Source organism: Olea europaea, chromosome 22, assembly GCF_002742605.1.
Source record: "Olea europaea var. sylvestris chromosome 22, O_europaea_v1, whole genome shotgun sequence".
Taxonomy (NCBI): domain Eukaryota; kingdom Viridiplantae; phylum Streptophyta; class Magnoliopsida; order Lamiales; family Oleaceae; genus Olea; species Olea europaea.
Window position 1 is genome coordinate 4,140,700 of NC_036258.1, and position 14,441 is coordinate 4,155,140.

Here is a 14,441-nt window from a genome sequence, read left to right on the forward strand (position 1 = left end):
TTTTTTTTTTTTTTTTTTTTTTTTTTTTTTTTTTGAGAATGTGTGGTTGAAAAGGTAGGAAAAAATTTCGATTTATTCAGAAGGAGGGCCCGTGTCTAAACCTAACAAAAGAAAAAATGACTATAATGTTTACAAGAGACAGCTTCAGAATTTCATTTACCTGTTATTGAAAGGAGAACTCCTCCAAGTGAAATCCATCCATCTATACCAGTTTGACTAAAGAACTTGATGATATAGTGTGGAGAAAGAGCCAACACAATTTTCGGGTTCCAGCGTATTGTATTATACAGCCCAACGGAAAAAATTGATATCAACCAGAGAAAAATGATGGGTGCAAAGAAGAAACCGACCTTCTGGGTTCCAACATGCTGCAAAGCAAATAGGCCGACCAATATGATGCAAGCAATGAATAGTACTTCTCCTACAGATAGAATATTGTTTTGATAATCAAGACAATAACTCGGTCCAGAAAAATATAAGTACACACCAGTATTCAAAGAATCCATAACCCAAGTCTAACCAACAAAATACGCAGAACAGTACATACCCTGGGTCAAATTTGTTCCAGCAGCTTCAAGACCAGATACTGATGATAAAACTGCAATAAAATATATGTACACAATGGTTGTGGAGAGACTAAAACAGAGCTTCGTGCAAGAACTGAAAGTAATAGCAAATAGAAAATGCCCAAAAGTACATTAATAATGGGAAGGGAAAAAAGACAAAAGGATCAATTGCATAACAAACATGACTACTTAAAAATTGTTTTGGGTTAGAGTATTCTACGTTGAAATGTGTCTGTTCTGTTCTTAATCTTAATATAAAAAACTACTTAAACTAAAGTAAGCCCCATCATTTCGTTAAATGGGGTAAAAGATTTGGTTCATTTCTATTCATGCTCAATCATAGACAATCTAAATATAAACTTCATGACTAGATATTAGCAATAGCACAAAATGAACACCCTTGTATAAGTGTCACGTATAAAATGAACATCAATAGTGTCAAAGCACAATATAGACTCGTGTAAGGTCATTAAAGAAATAAATGTCTTAAAAGTCGTTTAGCTTGGCATAACGCTTGACCCATAGTCGATACTGAAACAGTAAATAATGAAGAAGACGACATTAAATGTCTTTGACCTGATCTCATTTGAACCACATCAACGATGATATTATCATACCTGAAATTGCAGGGGTAATTACACCATCACCTATTACCATACCAGCCCCCAGTAATACTACGAGCAATAGAAGTGTACGCAATTTCTTGTGTTTCTCGAGGAACCTTTTCAATGCTAAAGATGTTGAAGACTGTCCTGAGGGACCATATTTGTAAGCAGACAACTCCTCATCAGCTGCTTGTTGATTGGGAAGTAAACTGAATTTTGCATGTCTGCAAAGCAAGGAGTAAAGAGCAAAAGTACCACCTGAGGTAATTGAATTATGGTTGGTCAGAACTAGCGGGAGCAAATATTTATTGGCTAATATCGTATAACAGAGCTGTTTTAGCATACCTTCACCATTATCATCGGCACTCAACAGCATAAATACATATTTCAGCAGAGGAATGAGCGTTAAGGTCCAAAATATTAATGAAAATGCACCAAATATTGCATCAGAAGTTTGATGATTCTGCAACTTCCCAACAAATATGCTTCTATAAACATAAAGAGGTGAAGTGCTCAGATCTCCATATACCACCCCAAAGCTTTGGTATGCTAACACTAGAGCACCGGGAAGATTCTCCAAACTAAACTGCAAGTTAGCAACTAAGTACTTCAGTACACGTTGAATTATTAGCACAAATTTATTCAATGTGTACACTCTTTTTTATGCTTTGTTTTCTTTTTCTGTTGAAACGAAGAGTGTCTAAACTGAAAGTTCTTTTATTTAGCACCCTGCTGGACCAGACACAGTTTTATAATTTCAGAAAACCAAGAGAATAAATTTTTTAGGGTCCAGAACATTTAGGCCAGAAAGCCTCCCTAATACTGAACAATTTTTGCGCACCTCGTGCTGAACTGAGAGACCCTAAGAACCTATAAAATTGGTGACAGTGGTTTTAGACCCTATAATTTGGGGGCATTCCCATGCAACCTTTGGCATCCTTGTTTTATGTTATCCCGCCATGCCTTCTTTCAGTTTTATAAACCTTTTAGTTGTCACCCAGCTAGTTTCAGCTATATAAAATGTGATTCCTGAAGGAAGCAAATAGAGCAACTCCATACCTTTGAGGTTAACTTTCTTTTGCCCCTACTTGATTCTTGTCCCAAACCCACCGCCCCTGGAGTTGGCAAGATATTGCTGTCTTCGTTGCGGTCCATGTCGATTTGATTCATCTATTTTCCTGCCAATATTTTGGTTTATTGATTTCTGTAGGGCCTTCTGAATGCAACTATTGTCAAGAAGCCAACTGAACTGGCATTCCCAGCATCCTCAGGAAAAACTTGAAGGTTTGTGGCATTTCCAGTGAAATTAAAATCTTCATCCCAAAAAAAGGTCAATTTGAGCTACTTATAGCCTTGGAAGAAATTTTTACACAACAATGAATAGCTTGATGCTACCATACACTGCTAGACTGAATGCATAAGGGTAAGAATACAGTCAAAAACTGCCACCATTAACGTAGTATGACTAAAGAACTTAGAACGGATCGACTTTATATCCATTCATACTCAAAAGACGTTGAAAACGTAACAGATTGAAGTTAAAGAACCAAGAAAACACTGATGGCATCTTGGCCAGTTCAAAGTATGAAAGCCTCAAACGGACATAATGGAATCCTTTCATCTTAGTCATCGAAATCACTCAAAGAGGAAAAAAATTCACATTAATGGTTATGTCTCAGATAAGCACATGTTGCCCTAATATTAAGGAGTTCACTTATAAGTAAAATAGTAAATAAGTTAGTTTAAGAATAAATAATTATCATTAGTTAAAGTTGGAATAAGTAACTCATTTTGTCAGTGAGATGAGATTTACTTCAATCAAGTATCATCTGTTTACATAAATATAAGGAAGGTAATAAATCCAAACATGTTTCGAACAAATTAATCTTTTGATTCTCTTTTAAACTTAGCCAAATATGCTTGTAATCCATACTTTAGTTGACAAAAGAACACGCATATCAACCAGTATTTTTTCAGTTATCCATTTCAGATCTTTCATAAGCATATATCCATCAAAATAACAACAAACATATTCCATGAAATCCAATGAACAGTGGAAAAAAACAAAACAAAAATTACCTATTGTGCAGCTCAAATAACCAGAATTGAATAATTACCATTTCAGATCATAAAATCCATCTTTAGTTATGCTCCAAGAGATCCAGTTAACAGGAAGAAAAACAAATATTAGCCATTCACAGCTCAAAAATCGAAATTATAAAATATCTATAAGCTTCAGTAACGAAAATATCCTTATGAATCCAATATACAGTAGAAACAAAGTCAACCATTTATTAGCTCAAAATCAAACAAACAAATCTCATTCGACATCATAAAAGTAGAAAAAGGTTTTACCTTCACAGGCCCGACGAGAAATTGGAACCTATAGTAATCAAGATGAAAAAACCACGTTCAATTTAACATATAACACACATACCTGTGAAATACGCATACGCAGAGAAAATAAAAATTCTAAATCTTAATAAATTAGTGAGAAAAAAAAAAAAAAGGAAGAAGAAGAATCATCCAACCTTTTTCACCTCCGTAGTAAATGGGGCCGGGAGCTCTAAAGGACTAGTCAATTATCCGCATCATGTTTATTAAAGAAATAAACATGATGCAAATAAATTATTGAAAATATGTTACGTATTGTTGCAAGTTGTTTATATTAATATGCAGATTGGATTTTTTAATACACGGGTGGATGATTCAAATTTTTAAATCGTTATTATCTCGGGATAACTACAAAATTTAGGTTATGTCACGATCATTTGCAGTGACGCATGTTTTTTTTGGGTTTTGTTCGAGGGAGTCTAATTGAATAAACAGTTACAACTTAGGACCCTGCTGCTTGAAGCCTTGAACAACAGGACGTCCGGGGGTTGTGTGGGACCCCTATTGCGTGGGTGTCTGCGGGTCCACGGGTTGTGTGATTGGGTTAAGATTCACGTACAGGGCAGAGGCTCACAGGCCTCTATCATGATAGACACAAGAGGCAAAGCCCACACGATTTTATTTTTTTTAATGTAGGTCGGACCCACTGACCTGCCCTAATGAGGGACCTGTAAGGCCCCTGTATGAATAATGCCCTGTACTCGGGGCATTATTCTGTGTGGTTTACGATTTACTTATTAAGGTTCTGTTTGATTCTCATTTTTCTCTCTTCTTTTTAACAATACATTTGTCATTAAAATAGTATTACACGTAAATCAAAATTTTTTCATTAAAATAGTATTACACGTAAATCAAATTTTTTTTTTATCTACACATTTTCCATTAATCTACCATTCTAAAATTCATTTTTCCATAAAAATGGGTATCAAACACCTTCTAAACTTCAAAGTGGTTTACTGTTTACTCATTAAACTCAAAAATGGTTTGTGACGATAAAAAAAAAAATTACAACTCAATTAAATAATCCAAATAAAATATTTTATTACTCATTCAATCTGCCTAATATCGTTCCCTTTGTAGCTGATGTGTCGTGTTAAAATTTCACGCGACAAGTTACAAACCTCAAAAAAATTATAACTAACCAAATTATCAAACTCTCTAAAATTAGCATAGTGGAAATTACAGGCATGGCGATTTTTAAAGTTTCCATTTCACATATCATATTTTCAGTTTTATGATGTGTGCATTGCATGGATGGACGTGTGCATGGATTGCATGAAGATGGATGTGTGCATGGATTGCATGAAGACCCAGTCCAAAGCTGATGAATAACAAAAGCCATGAAATGTGCTGAACACGTAGTGGCTGCTTAAAAATAGCTCCTGTGATTATTTACTCTATCTTGTTAGTTTGTAATTGAATTATTATTCCTTGATTCTAGATTAGTATGTTGGGTTACTTGCTTATCACATTGTAATTGATCTATAAATAGCCATTAGAAGTTAATAAATAAAAACAACAATTACATCAACTTTGTTCTCTCCCCTTCTCATCTCTTTCCTTCTCTATTCTTCTATCGAATAAAAATTCACTTATCAGTGGTATCAGAGCCCATAACCTATAGTGTCCAAGTTCTGGTTAATTATGGCTACTCGAAATCAGTCCAATGCTGAGTTTCGAAATGAAGTTCATGAAATATTGGGACGCCATGAATCCAGTATTAACGAAGTTCACACTACGCTACAGACAATTTTGTAAGAACGACAAACCCTGCGAACATGACAAATTCCTCATGCCAATAACCCAAACACAAACCCGTTCACCTCGACCGAATCATCCCATCAAATTGGCCGACCTTCAGCCAGTCACCCTCAACCATCTTCACACCATAACAATCACCATCTCAAACTCAACTTCCCAAAATTTGATGGAGAAGACCCAAGTGGATGGATCTACAAAGCTGAACAGTATTTCGATTTCAATGAAGTCACTCCTGATCAACAGGTCTTACTTGCTTCCTTTCATCTTGAGGGAATTGCTCTCCAATGGCATCGATGGTATTCCACGTTTAAAGGACCAGTGACCTGGACAGATTTTACCAGGGCATTATTACTCCGCTTCGGGCCAACAGATTATGAAGACCCCTCTGAAGCACTCACTTGACTCAAGGAAATCGCTACTGTCACAGCTTACCAAGAAGCTTTTGAGAAATTATCCCACCGAGTAAATGGTTTGCCGAAATCCTTTCTTGTTGGATGCTTCATAGCCGGATTATGTGACAAGATAAGGCTCGACATAAAAATCAAACAGCCTCGAACACTCTCAGATGCCATCGCCGTTGCTAGGTTAATTGAAGAAAGAAACTTTTTATAAAGAAAATCAGCTAACTTCCCTCGTCCTTCTGTGCTCGGTCCACAACCAAAATTAGGGCCTAATAATTCAGTTGGGGTTCTTGGTCCCCACTTGTGCTTAAATCAGGAACCAGCCCAAACAACAATCACAATCCCTTCAAAAGAATCACAAGCCAAGAAGCCAGAGAACGTATGGAAAAGGGGCTATGCTATTATTGTGATGGAAAAATTCCTTCCTGGACATCGATGTCAACGACCTCAGCTATTCATGATGGAAGACATGATAGACACCGAAGAGGACTTGCAAGATGTCGAGCAGCAACCATTAGTTACAGGGAATCTGCCTAAAATTGCTTTCCACGCCATCGCTGGAACGGAACATCCCCAAACCATAAGACTCCAAGGCAAGTTAAAGGGCAGAGAGATCACGATCTTGATCGATGGGGAGAGTACACATAACTTTGTGGATCAAATCATTGGTAACAAAGTGTGGCTTACCCGTAACTCGTGATAAGACATTCCAAGTCATGGTTGCCAATGGGTAAAAAATTGATTGTACAGGGAAATGTCTGGCCATACCTTTAGACATTCAAGGATATCAAGTTAAGGCTGATTTTTACATTTTACCAGTAGTTGCCTGTCAGTTAGTTTTGGGAGTTCAATGGCTTGCAACTCTGGGAACGGTAGAAACAAATTACCAAAGCCTGACCATGACATTTCAAGATCGTGGGACCATTCACACTTTTCCAGGTATAAAGCATGCAGGATTAGAGGCTCTCAGTGAGAAGAAATGCCATTATATCTGTGGTTCTAGCTTGCTCCTTCAATTAATATCCCTTTCCCCATCCAAAAACCAAGAGGGTCATCCCCCAGTCCTTGATAATGTTCTTGAGGAGTTTAAGCAAGTGTTTGAAGCCCTATCTCAACTACCACCAGCTCGTATCCATGATCACCAAATACCGCTTCAACCTCATAGCGGCCCAGTCAATGTTAGGTCCTACCATTATCCATATTACCAAAAGGCCGAGATCGAGAAAATGGTTCAAGAACTATTACACTTGGGGCTGATCCGTCCTAGCCGAAGCCCTTTTTCTTCTCCAGTATTGTTGGTAAAAAAGGCCGATGAAAGTTGGCGATTTTGTGTTGATTATAGAGCTCTCAACGACATCACCATAAAGGATAAATATCTCATCTGGTGATCGATGAATTACTAGATGAATTATATGGCTCTAGATATTTTTCAAAGCTTGACCTATGATCAGGATACCATCAGATACAGATTCATGAGAGTGACATACCAAAGACCGCATTCCGCACACATGAAGGGTACTATGGATTTGTTGTCACGTCATTCGGACTCACTAATGCGCCTGCAACTTTCCAAAGTTTAATGAATGATCTTTTCCAGCCCTACCTCCGTAAGTTTATTTTGGTCTTCTTTGATGATGTACTGGTATATAGCAAGTCATGGCATGAACACATTTCTCATCTACATATTGTCTTACGAATTTTGAAGTCTAATTGCCTATTTGCTAAAGAATCAAAATGCCAGTTCGAAGTAAGACAAGTGGACTACTTGGGGCATATCATATCAAAAAAAGGAGTTGCAGTCGACCCTGCTAAAGTTCAAGCTGTTACCGAATGGCCAGTTCCTACAATCGCCAAAGGGTGCGTGGATTTTTGGGTCTCACTGGGTATTACAGAAAATTTATTAGTGGGTTTGGTGGGATTGCAGCTCCCTTGACTCGTCTATTAGCCAAAGACGGGTTCACTTGGAATTTGGAAGTAGAAAATGCTTTTAACAAATTAAAAGAAGCTTTATCATCTCCTCCTATTCTTCAACTTCCTGATTTTTTCCAACAATTTGTAGTTGAATGTGATGCTTGTGGAATGGGCATTGGAGCTATTTTATCTCAATAGGGACAGCCTATTGCCTTCTTCAGCGAGGCATTGAAGGGGTCAGCATTCACATTATCTACCTATGAAAAAGAGATGCTCACCATTGTAAAAGCTATTCACAAGTGGAGTCCATACCTTCTAGGTCGACCTTTTGTTGTTAAAACTGATCAAAAAAGCCTCAAATTTTTAATGGAACAGCGCATACTACTCCTGCTCAAACACGTTGGTTATCGAAGCTTCTTGGGTATGACTACATCATTGAGTACAACTGGGGTCAAGAGAATAAAGGGGCAGATGCATTGTCACGAGTGGGAGAAGTCAACTTCTTAGCTATCTCTCTCCTAAAAGCTGATTGGTAGAAGTACTTGCAACAAGAGGTACTTCAGGATTCCTTCTATAATAAACTGGTGGAGGAGAGTTCCAATCAAACTAAACATCAATATGTGAAACGTGATGGGGTGTGGTTTCGAAAAGGGAAAATATTCTTGAGTCCTAATTCATCTCTACTCCATGCTATACTAGTCGATGGGCACTCGTCATCTGTAGGTGGACACTTCGGATATCATAAGACTTTGGCACGCATCCAACAAAGTCTCACCTGGCCAGGCTTGAGGAAATCAGTCAAGACATTCTTACGCCAATGTAGTGTATGTCAACGTTTCAAGGCAGATTATATGACCCCTGCAGGCCTACTTCAACCCTTAACCGTTCCAACTAAAATTTGGACTGATTTGTCAATGAATTTTGTGGAGGGATTACCGCATTCACAAGGGTACACAGTGATTATGGTTGTTGTTGATCGGCTATCTAAATATAGCCACTTTGTCCCTCTAAAGCACCCATTTACAGCCTTGACAGTAGCTAAAACAGTTGTCTCGCACATTGTAAAATTACATAGGTTTCCCAATTCAATTGTGAGTAACAGGGACAAAATCTTTATGAGTTCTTTCTGGAAAAATCTATTTCAATTACAGGGGACTGAACTTAAAATGAGCTCCAGCTATCACCCTCAGACTGATGGTCAGACAGAAGTCACGAATCGGACCCTCGAGCAATATCGTCAGTGCTTTACTGGGGACCAACCATGGAAATGGTTGGATTGGCTACCTTGGGCTGAATTTAGCTATAATACAAGCATACATTCCTCTATAAAAATGACTCCTTTCAAAGCAGTTTATGGCGTACAACCTCCAAGCCTAATTCCTTACATCCCTAGCACAACATCAGTACAAGCGGTTGATGACTATTTATGAGACCGACCAGCCATTTTTAAAGAATTACGTCACCAATTAACCATGGCCCGTGATCCAATGAAGGCACAAGCAGATCAACATCGAAGGGAGGTTCAATTTCAGATAGGCGATTACGTTTATTTGAAACTTCGGCTGTATCGCCAAGCTTCTGTGGCCTTCCGAAGCTCTATGAAATTAGCTCATCGGTTCTTCGGCCCCTATGAAATCCTTGCTAAAGTTGGACCAGTAGCTTATCGTCTTGCCTTACCTCCAGGGTCACAAATACATGAAGTCTTTCACGTGAGCCTCTTGCGTAAACATTTGGTAATCGACCGGCAGTATCTCCAAATCTTCCTCCAGTTTTCGATGAATTGAACATCCTATCAAAATCGGAAAAGGTACTTGATCGACATGTCATTCAAAAGGAAAATTATCGTCCTAAGACCGAGGTACTCATCAAATGGGCAGGAGCCCCGGAAGAGGATGCAACTTGGGAGAATTTATGGCGGTTTTCGAGACAATACCCTAGCTTCATCCTTACGGACAAGGATACTCTGGGCGGAGAGGAATGATGTGTGCATTGCATGGATGGACGTGTGCATGGATTGCATGGATGGCAGATTGCTTGAAGATGGACGTGTGCATGGATTGCATGAAGACCCAGTCCAAAGCTGATGAATAACAAAAGCCATGAAATGTGCTGAACACGTAGTGGCTGCTTAAAAATAGCTCCTGTGATTATTTACTCTTTCTTGTTAGTTTGTAGTTGAATTATTATTCCTTGATTCTAGATTTGTTGGGTTACTTGCTTATCACGTTGTAATTGATCTATAAATAGCCATTAGAAGTTAATAAATAAAAACAACAATTACAACAACTCTGTTCTCTCCCCTTCTCATCACTTTCCTTCTCTATTCTTCTGCCGAATTAAAATTCACTTATCATTTTATCATTCAAAATTCAGATGCTAATTAATTATTGAACACTTATTATTAATAATTCATCACCAATTAAACCAATTACGAGTCCACTTTCTCTATCCTCTCTCTCTCTCTAGTTTTACTCCCTAGAAATCAATGGCACCAATTTTAACATTTACTCTCCACAATCCATGGGCACCAATGGCAACACCCAAAAAAGCCCAGCCTACTCCAATGTCGATGACACCGTCTTTTCTCCGACGAGTGCGTGGTTGGCAGCGCTGCAACGTTTCATGAGCAACGATGTCATTGTCGTAGTCGAGGATAGTGTCTTTCCTTCTGGATATGATGTTTTTGCTGCTTCCGCATGTGTTGTTGATGTGGGTGGTGTTAGTGAGGTTGTGGGGTGGTGTATTTTTTGGGGTATTTGGTGGTAATTTCTGGCTATTGTTGTGATGGTTTTCGACGGTTGTCGTATTGGCGATGGAGACATTGGTTATGTTGGTGAGGTTGTCGATTAGGTATAGTTGGTGTGTTTGGTGGTGGCAATCATGGCGGTTTCCAGCAATGATAAAGGTGCTCATGTTGGCAATGGTGACATGGGTAGTGTTGGTGAGATTGTGGGTTGGATATTGTTGGTGTGTTTGATGGTGATGGTTGTAGTGATTTCTGGCAGAGGTGGAGGTGGTTGTTGGTGGCTGGAGATCTAATAGCAAGGGTTGTCTTGGTTTTTATTGGCAGTTGATTTGATCTGATGGTGGCAATTTGTTGGTCATGATGTTGTGGTGTTCATGTTGGTGATGATAGGTCCGATGGTAGTGGTGGTTCTAGTGACGATGGTGGTGGTGCTGCTGAAAATAGTGGTGAGATAATAGTCGAGGGTGTTGGTAGTGGTCACAAATTATTTGATTGACTGTGACAATTAAATTGATTAATCTATTATCAATAAACAATATGTCACAAATAAAAAATATAAATTATGATCAAGAAATAATGCGTGGCTTAAAAAATTGTTAATCTGTGATCGATAATTTGATAATTTGTGACTTATAATATTTGTGATTTGTGACCAATAAATAAATCGTGACTTATAAATTTTTCGATTTGTAATCGATGAATAAACTGTGACCTATAAAATTTATGAATTGTGATCGTAAAATAATTTGTGAAATAAAATTTCTTATTTGTGATCAAAAAATAATAAGTGACTAACTAAATCGTTAATTTGTTATCAAATTGTATAAATCTGTGACTTAAATATATTTAATTTATAAATTAATTAATTAAATCATAAATAAATTTTAATAAAAATATGATTTTTGAAGTTTGAAACTTGTTTTCTTGATTTTGACGTGTGATACTTAAACTCTTAACTCTTACTTATGAATTTTTCTCATTAGTATATATGAAATTTAAGTCCAATTATTCATTTTCACTTTCAGGCCCAAAAAATCTTAACCACCAATTCAATTAGGGAATATTACCTAGAAACCTATATTTAATGACTAATTTTCAAAAAAGTAACGAGATTAAGCCCTATGTGTGGCCCTTTAATTTCAAAAATTGGAGTATGGAATAGTGATTTATGTTGAAATGTGTGGTTAAAAAAGAAGAATTTTTTTTTTGATATAAATAAGATGATAATTAGGTTTTAATAATTATAATTAATAAAAACATCTCATTCATCCCAAATCAATTTTATTTTCTCAACCTAAAATTCTCACCATCTTCCTTGTCTCTATCTTCTCTCTCTTTACCCACGCATCCTCATCCCACCATCTCTAGCAGAAGCTTCGCCGCATTGACGGCACCATCGTCGTTGGAAGCAGTGACTCGTCACAGCATTTAAACTAAGCCCCAATCGCAGCAGCAGCAGGCGATGCTAGTGATGTTGCTGCCATCGCTACTCGTGTAGCAGCGTTTGAACCAGCGACGAACCGGAGTTGTTGGTTCTAATTTGTGACCAGATCTGATAGTTGGTGGTGGTGGTGGTGGTGGTGGTGGTGGTTATGCAATCAACACCATTGTAGGGTAAAAAAGCTATTAGGGTCCGTTTGATTGTAAAGATGGAATTGAATTGAATTGCCTAGAAATTATTTTCCTAAGAATTGTAAATTATTGTGTTTGATTGGTATAAATTTTCACGTGGAAAATGTTGAAATAAAAGTAGTTTTTGCTGTTCGTTTAACTTTTTTTATATGAAAATTGTCAATTCAAGAGATAAATTTTACTGGTATTGGGGATGAAATTTATTTCCATCGCAAAAAAAAAAGAACCAAGAAAATCGTCTATCTTTTGATGTTTGTTTGTCTTTGTTTTAAATAAAAATTATCAATTAAAGGGAAATATTTTTTTACTATAATTTTTAGAATTTGTTTCCATTACCAACAAAAAAATAAATAAATTGGTACAGTGACCGGAATTGGAATTCTCACCGTATTGGTGAGAATTCCAATTCAAGGAAATGTGGAATTCAGCTTAGGTGGCAAAAAAAGTGGAAAATGAATTCTAGGTAAAAAAAAAAAATGCTATCAAACAATGCAAAAGTGGAAGTTGAAATTCATTTTCCATTTTCTAGGGAAAATTTTGGCTTATCAGACATACCCTTAGTGTTTGTTGGTGGTTTGCTGGTGGTCGAGATGGTGTTTTTTAAACTGTGGGTGGTTCGTTTGTAATTGAGATGGTTATACATCAAATTATTGTTGGTGGTGGTTATTAGTGTTTGTTTAAGGTATTGGTGGAAGTGATGGTGATAGTGATTGTTGTGGATTTAAGGTGTGCTCAGATTTGTTTGTGATGACCCCATGTGATTTAGTATGTGTTCGTTGTGATTGTTTATGACCAATTTTTTGTTGATTGTGATTGATCGTGACTTGGTCACAATTAAGATTGACCTAGTCATAGACAATCACACTGAATACAAATTTTGTCACAGTTAGTCACATTAAGGACAAATTTAGTCACAGTTAATCACAAATAACACAGGTCAGTGAATTGGTTACATATAGTTACAAATTAGATTGTCACATACAATCACAATGAAAACAAATTTGATCACAAATAGTTACATAAAATACAGGTATAGTTACGAACAATAAATCTGGTCATGGATAAATATCTGGAGATTTTTTTACAATGGAGTATAGAGGGAGGATTTTTTTTTTTTTTTTCAATTTTTAGAGATTTTCTACCATCGGAACTGAAGCAGTTGTCGGAGCAATCATCGCAGCAATCTCCGAAGAGGTCATCGGAGTAGTCGTCAGAGCCGATGGTCACCTCCGATGGGAAGAAGGGGTAGGGAGAGAATAGAGAGTAGAGAGAAAGATAAGGGCTTGGATTTAAAATTTAGTGAGATTAAATATATTATATTATAATTAAAAAAAAGTAGTAAATCGATTTTTCACCTGATTTTTGAAAATTTTAATGGAGTTTGTTAGTTTTAAAATGCGTTTCTTATATGTAGAATTTATGTATTGTTCTCATCTCATCCACATACAACTAGTTGTATAATGAGATAGGGCTGATTGGTGAGAAAGATGTGAAAAGCTACTTATAAAGTCTTATTTCCCAATTAACCATCTGTAAAGCGTCTCTCTAATCTCAATCTTCCACTTATACCTATCAAAAAAAAAATTCCATTTATGAAGGCGTGTGTCTAACTATTTAAGTAATGAAGTGTCATCAAACTCTGACGGCTAGAATACCTTTCGGGCCGCGTTCATGTTTGGTATTATTTGGAACTCAATTTGACCAAAGTTTAATAACATTTCATTCCTCAAATGGTCGAATACATGTCTGTGAAAAATGAAAAATCAGAATTAGAGATGTTACGTGTTTGCACACTTGGGCAACCCACCGGGGCCCACAGCCAATTCATGCCGAACCAGGTGACACTCAAGTCGAGGTGATTTGCATAGCCGAGGTCCACAAGCCGAGCTCCACAGAAGCCCCGGCCGATATATACCAAGGCCTATTTATCATTGCCTCTTGAGGAGCTTTCAAAACCCATATGCCGAGGCCCTTTGAAGGTGGACGAGGCCCTATTGGCCGAAGCTTTGTAGCTGAGGTGGAAGCCTCTGAAGCACAAAGCAGCATCTTCTATAGACACTTCTCCCAAGAGATCCTCGCACAAAGATCTTACTAGAATGATTGATAGGACGTTTGTTATGAGTGTAAATATTAATTCTTGTTACTAGTAGAGGCGGCTCTGCCAATCACTAAATGTATAGCAGGCTAGGTGCAACTGATGCCTACAATTTGACACGTAAATTAATTGGATGAGGCCACGTGTACCCCAAACTAAAGGTCACGATCTAACTTGTGACACTATAAATATTCCCCCATGTACCCCATACAAAGGCTAATGCAAGAATCAATACAAGAAACCACACTTTACTCTCTCTTTCTTATTATCTTGCAACATAATACGAATTTACGCATATTTACATCACATTTACAAACATCGATTGGTAAT

At 37.3% G+C, this 14,441-nt stretch overlaps 2 protein-coding genes across 2 annotated transcripts; one reads left to right on the forward strand and one right to left on the reverse strand.

The window, feature by feature from the left end:
• Nucleotides 1-135: 135 nt before the first annotated feature.
• Nucleotides 136-2,580, reverse strand: LOC111371434 (potassium transporter 4-like). Its single transcript, XM_022993420.1, has 5 exons — nucleotides 2,231-2,580; nucleotides 1,517-1,757; nucleotides 1,184-1,429; nucleotides 548-598; nucleotides 136-421 (listed from the first exon to the last, which is right to left on the reverse strand). Exons 1-5 carry the CDS (start codon nucleotides 2,339-2,341, stop codon nucleotides 153-155), a joined length of 918 nt encoding a protein of 305 aa, XP_022849188.1. The 5' UTR covers nucleotides 2,342-2,580; the 3' UTR covers nucleotides 136-152.
• Nucleotides 2,581-5,357: 2,777 nt separating this feature from the next.
• LOC111371061 lies at nucleotides 5,358-8,145 on the forward strand. The gene is made up of 8 exons (XM_022992978.1): nucleotides 5,358-5,622; nucleotides 5,754-5,902; nucleotides 6,044-6,395; nucleotides 6,478-7,044; nucleotides 7,179-7,369; nucleotides 7,469-7,610; nucleotides 7,652-7,782; nucleotides 7,837-8,145. Exons 1-8 carry the CDS (start codon nucleotides 5,358-5,360, stop codon nucleotides 8,143-8,145), a joined length of 2,106 nt encoding a protein of 701 aa, XP_022848746.1.
• The last annotated feature ends 6,296 nt before the right edge of the window (nucleotides 8,146-14,441 follow it).